Source organism: Puntigrus tetrazona, chromosome 3, assembly GCF_018831695.1.
Source record: "Puntigrus tetrazona isolate hp1 chromosome 3, ASM1883169v1, whole genome shotgun sequence".
Classification (NCBI taxonomy): Eukaryota; Metazoa; Chordata; class Actinopteri; order Cypriniformes; family Cyprinidae; genus Puntigrus; species Puntigrus tetrazona.
Window position 1 is genome coordinate 4,019,712 of NC_056701.1, and position 6,072 is coordinate 4,025,783.

Sequence of the window (6,072 nt, forward strand, 5' to 3'; positions counted from 1 at the left end):
AACTGATGCTCTCGCATATTTATAGCTGTATAAGGGAGGGACCTCAGTTTAAACTTTTTTTTAAATCCATGTGAAGAAACAGAATGGTGTGGTTAACGTGTATATGACAGGTCCTGGTGAATCATCAATCTTTAGCACGTTAAAACAGAACAGGAACATTATTTAAGCAATAATATCATAAAAGCAAAAGTATAGCTTTAACACAATCCGAAAATGCATTTTGGTTTATGTATGAACTAAGATTGTGATCTTGACGTAGTCAGCAGATAATGAGCACTTCTGAACTATGACACAGAGGTCTGTAACCTTTATTAAACTTAAAACCTGTATAACCTCTCACTTACCACCACTTTATATTGTGTTCAGATGAGTAGCACTGATCTGTAAAAATTGAAAAACCGTTATGAGCTCTATTATTAAATATTCAAATCTTTACAAGAATTTTTATGTGTTCATATTTTATCATCACTTGAATGCATTTTGGACAAAAAACTGAGAAAAAGTACTGTATTTTCGAGCAAAATACATTCAGATGCACACACACACATGCATCTGTTGTGAGCGCCTTCCTACTGGAGGTCAGGTCTAATCTCAGTCCTTTGTGAAACAGGCAAGAGCTCATCCAGGGGGCCACAGCCTTGATACAGTGGTGGTCTACCCTGACAGGAAGCTGCCCCAGGCACCAGGCAGGGGGTGGAACACGGGATTTGAACAAGAGATTTAGCCCACGGTACCGCAGTAGCACATTTGTTTTGATTTGGTAAACAAGAACCTGAATAGTCTGAGCGCTGCTCATGTAGGCCAGACTCCACACTTTTTCTCGAGCACACCAATAAAGGTAGGTTTCACTGAACAACGTGAACTTCTACATACTCTAGTTCACTTAAATATACCCTTAAAAGAAACAAACCTTTAATAATAACATACTACTTTCAGATCCACTGTCAGAAAAGATTCACTGTCTTTTTGACAGACTAAATTTTGAATGACTGGTACATAAGCAAGAGATTCAAATTGCAGGCAGTGTCTAAACATCCTGTCGGAGAACGTGGGCTTTGTTGTCCTAGACAGAAGTTTGAATAACACCTCTGAAGCAAGGTGGCCTGCGAGTAAACTGAAGTGAGTAGCCTCATTGAATTGTGTTTACAACCCACGTCGACTTGTCGAGTATGGCTGCCCAATCTTTAAGATCAGTTAAACTCAGTTGCTCAGTTTCCTAATCTATGCGTTGCAATATGCTGGTAATAATGGAGAGCTCTAACATCACTTTATACAATAATATACTAAATACAATGCTTGCTTCAAAAGATTTTATTTGTGAGGTAAAACAAAAAAAAAAGCCACAGTAAGGTTGCAACTGTGCTCTATTTAAACATAAATTGTAATAATATTTATTTCTCTGAAAAAATCTGTTACAACAGTATTCATCTATTTATAATGTAGAAAGCTTAATTCCTACTACTGTAATTGCCTGAGAAGTTCTATAATACCAAAAGTCAGACATGCTTTCAGACACTGCTCATTATTTGCGTATATACATTTACTCTTCAAAATTGTGTAAAAAATAAGCTACAATGTTGATTGTATTTTCTTGAATCATGAGCGTCTGATCGCACACAGTTTGTGTGGGGATGGATTCAGTGTGATTCCAACTACTCCTTTGAGATCCAGATCATCTCCAGACACTCCAGGTGGAGTCGTGAAGCGGTAGCTCTGAAGAAGAGACGTGAAGAACAGGAAGAGCTCCATCCTGGCCAAACTCTCTCCAAGACACATCCTGCGTCCTGAGAGAGAGAGAGGAGCTGTTTCATTGTCTATTTAAAATGTTGTCTACGTAAGCAGCAATTCGTGTTTTTTTTTTAACAGAGCTAATGGAAGTTGGAGGGCCACTGCTTTATTGGCTGGTCTGCCTCAAGTAGTTCAGATGCATTACTTTATACTAAATGTTAGGCCCCGCTACCCCACCATGTAGTCATGGTTACAACCTTGAACTGAAGTTTCTCTGTACCTGCAGAAAAGGGCATGAAAGCGTCTCTCTTGACAAACTGTCCCTTCTCATCAAGGAAGTGTTCTGGATAATAGCTGTTTGGTTTTTCCCATTCATTTGGATCCTTCAAAACAGACGTCAGCAGAGGAATAACAGTGGTGCCCTAGAAAATGGAGAAAAGACCAAAATCTTGATGTTTGAGATACACATGGTATCTTCTTATGCATATTAATTCTTCTGACTGACCTTCTTGATGAAGTAACCGTTGAAGGTAACGTCACAGGTGGTTATATGAGGGAGACTCAAGGGTACTATGTTTGCCAGTCTCTGAGTTTCATGGATCACAGCGTCTGTATACGGTAACTTCTTTCTGTCTTCCACCACCGGCTGACGTCCACCGATCACTCGGTCAATCTCCTCCTGAACTCCATCTGCACACAAATGCAAAACATTGTTTCTGTGAACACAACTGAATTCAGCGTTGAGGAGAAACTCTTGCACTGTGTTTTTACCCTGTATATGAGGGTATTTGGCCATGAGCATCAGACCCCAGCGCAGAGTCGTTCCTGTGGTGTCAGTACCAGCAACAAAAAGATCTGTCACACACATCTTAAGATTGTCCTGATGAAAGTATAAGTCCTTCTTGCCAGATTTCTGTCAAATCCAATCAACAAAATGTATATTTATTCACCATCTGAATGTCTGATTATTGCAGTAAAGTGGATCACTGAAAATGTTAAGTACCTCTTCACTTTGTTTGCGAATAAGAAAAGAGTCGACAAATCCTCTGCGGTCGTGTGTATTCAGAGACTCCAGAAGCCCATTGATCAGCTTCATCATATGTTGTCTACTTTGCACAATGTTGTTCTCAATAATCCTTTTGTTTTTTAAGATTGGACCCAACCATGGAAATATGTTGTAAAGCTAGAAATGTACATTCAGAGATAAAGAAAGATTGAGTGACACGTGTTCTACAGAAATACACTTTAATTTAAGGAATTATTCACTTTCGTTTCATTTCAAAGAATAATCATACTGTGTTTACTTGCAGACCAGTACATAATAAATGTCTACACCAATGTCAGCATACAAATCATACGTACCATTATAGAAGTCGATCCAGCAACATGAACATTCTCGTTTGCTCTGTCGACCATTTCAGTGAACTGGGGGTCTGTGTATTCAAATCTGCTGCCGTACACGATAGATGAGATGATGTTTGACACGGCGTAGTTCACAGGCTGTGTCGTGTCGAAGGGTTTTCCTGGAAAAAGCGCAAACAGCTAACCGTCTCTCAATGGATCTTATAAACTAAGAGCATGATTACATGTTCTCTGTGTCTCAGCTTGTACCTTCAAACTTATCAAACTCTCCTTTCAGATACTGAATTTCCTCTATGATTTTCTCTTCACTTCCTCTCTTTCCCATCCCAAGGTCCCTCAGGTTGCTGAGAGCGAAGCGTCGCATCTCTTTCCAGTTCTCTCCATTGGAAAATATGATCCCTGATAAACACAAAAACATCTTAATGCAACACCAGCAGAAAACGTTTATGCAATAGTTAGACATGCTGACAAAAAATATATTATGCTTAAACCCTACATATACTGACTTAAGAGGTGCACAATTTCAAGCAAAGAGTCCTATAGTTAAATGCATGTGTATTTTACAAACTATAAATGTATGGTTACCTAAAATGAGCATTATATGGTTGAAAACACTGAATATTTGTGATAATATGGCTCTGCTCCAGCAAATTAGCGAAAGCAGATTTGAATTCAGGAGTTGCACTGAACTCTCTACTCTGATAGCACACGTACATCTAGAAAACATCTATTTGACGTCTGCATTTACATCTGCAAGGCATTTTTTTAGGTTCCCAGATAGCACACGTATGTCTGCAAGATGTCTGTTAAAGCTCTTTTGCTCTGGAAAACATCTGCTGTCTACAAACATCTGGCAAATGTCTTACCAGTGTCAGTTTCACATAACATATTATCTTAAAGACATCTAATAGACGTCTATTTGAAATCTAAAAGGACACATACAATAGACACATTTGCTCATCTGCTATTCATATCTTTTAGATGTTTATGATTTAAAATGTATGTAAAAATTACATCTGTAAGATGTCAGCCAGACGTCTATAGACAGCAGATGCTTTCCAGATCAAGAGATCTTTAACAGACCTCTTGCAGACGTACGTAATCACACCTGCGTGATCGTACGCTCCAGAAACCAGCCAAGCTTGATCATACTGGTGTGATCGTTCACGCTAAAGGGTTCATTTGATAGGACCGTATCGAAAGGACATGGAGAGGGAATTAGGAGAGAGGGGTGGTTCAGGACCCGAACTTGGGAAACTCGAAGATCAATGGTGCTGTATGTCGATGCACTGCCTAAATTTCAGTACTGACTGGTACAAGACATTTATTTGGGGCAGAAAAAGAGAGACACATCTTACCATGTTTGTCATTCATTATCCTGAAACTAGGTGCAATGTCTCTGTCACCGAACTCTTCTGCATGGTTCACAAGAGCTTCTTTGACGGTTTTGTATCCAACTAGGACCACGGTTTGTTTGGGACCCAGAAAGACTTGGAATATGTTCCCGTAGGTTTTAGAGAGCTGGAAAACACAGAGAAAGACACTTACCAACAAATATCAAAATGTTAGGCTGCTATCACTGTTTGAAAGTATTGAAGTCAAGTTCTCACCTCAAAAAAAGTGTCAAAGGGTCTTGTGAGGTCAAGGGTCAGCAGGTTCCCCACCAGTGGAAGCGGTTTTGGTCCCGGTGGCTCTTTCCCTCCTTTCTGAGATTTGGATCCAGAAGAAAGCAAAAACAAAACCAGAAGCAACAGCAAAGCTCCCAGTAATGTACCTGTGCTGGGAAACTGCAGCAGAGACTCGACAAAAGCCATTTTCTCTCTGAGCTCCTCAACTGATTCACTCACATATTTATATCTGTTGTATAAGGGTGGGACCTAATTTTAAATATTTTTTTTAATTGTTAGAGGAAAGCGTTGGTGTGGATAGGGTGAATCTGGCAGGCTGTAAAGAATCAGACGGCTAATCTTCTTTAGCATGTCACAACAGGACAGGAATGTATAACATATGATGTAATTTAATACAAAATGCCATCAAAGCCAAGGTTTACTTTTAACAGAATCTTTGCACTAATACTATTGCATGTTTTTTTCGCTTTATATAGGCACTGAATATTTTTATATTGTCTATAATAGTCAGCAAAAACCGAGCATGTCTGAACTATGACACACAGAGATCTGTGACATAGTTTAAAACCCGCGTAACCTCTCACCTACCGCCACCTTATATTGTGTTTCAGATGAGTAACATCCTCCATATTCAAATGCCTCTCAGTTCTCAACAGTGAATATTATATGTGACTACACACACTAATCCTGTAAGCTCAAAATTCATGGGCATCACCTCTGTTACACTGGAAACCAAGTCTGCTTTCATAAACCTGATGCAGCATTTCATCAGTCAAATAAGCTTTCGAAAATGATTCAGCTTTCTAGGGAGAAAACACTTGCAATATCACCTGTAACTGATGCAAATAAAAAATGTATGCAATTTCAAAAAATGTGCAATCTAAATCTACTTTGGAGAGTCAAATTAGAAAGATGTCAATGTGGACAGACTGTTTGATGCATATTATTAAAAAATAATCGGCCGTAAAAATCCACTAGACTTGACATTGTGGCTAATTTTGATGGATCGTAGCACCAAATCGTGAATCTTGTAGTTGGGTTTTTGGATTCATGCTAACACACAGGACTCCCAACACACTACACATGTTGTTAGTAAATAGCTATATGCTAATAGCGATTAGCTAAAACGTGCAAATATAAGTAATTGTTATAACATGATTAACATTCATCAAAATGTGCTAGCATCGTGCTATAAAATGCTAGTATTGCCTAGCTAAGTGCCAAAACATGATAAAGCATAATAGGATTACCTACTAAATTAATTATTTTGCAGTGATCTAATGTTCATGGTCTTGAACAAGCAAACCATCTGTAGATGCTATAAATGGTTTATTTTCTGCAGGCTGACAGAAAG

General features: G+C 38.8%; 1 protein-coding gene across 1 annotated transcript; it reads right to left on the reverse strand.

Annotated features, from left to right (window-relative positions):
* Window positions 1-1,393: 1,393 nt before the first annotated feature.
* Window positions 1,394-4,928, reverse strand: LOC122340742 (cytochrome P450 2K1-like). The gene is made up of 9 exons (XM_043234146.1): window positions 4,701-4,928; window positions 4,449-4,611; window positions 3,340-3,489; window positions 3,091-3,251; window positions 2,732-2,911; window positions 2,500-2,641; window positions 2,234-2,418; window positions 2,009-2,150; window positions 1,394-1,784 (listed from the first exon to the last, which is right to left on the reverse strand). Exons 1-9 carry the CDS (start codon window positions 4,902-4,904, stop codon window positions 1,597-1,599), a joined length of 1,515 nt encoding a protein of 504 aa, XP_043090081.1. The 5' UTR covers window positions 4,905-4,928; the 3' UTR covers window positions 1,394-1,596.
* Between the last annotated feature and the right edge of the window lie 1,144 nt (window positions 4,929-6,072).

Coding starts and splice junctions, on each gene's coding strand:
- LOC122340742 (XM_043234146.1), bottom strand. CDS start 4,904: ATGGCTTTTGTCGAGTCTCTGCTGCAGTTTCCCAGCACAGGTACATTA. Junction 2,642..2,731: donor TTCGCAAACAAAGTGAAGAG/GTACTTAACATT, acceptor TGGATTTGACAG/AAATCTGGCAAGAAGGACTT. Junction 1,785..2,008: donor TTTCATGCCCTTTTCTGCAG/GTACAGAGAAAC, acceptor TCTCTCTCTCAG/GACGCAGGATGTGTCTTGGA.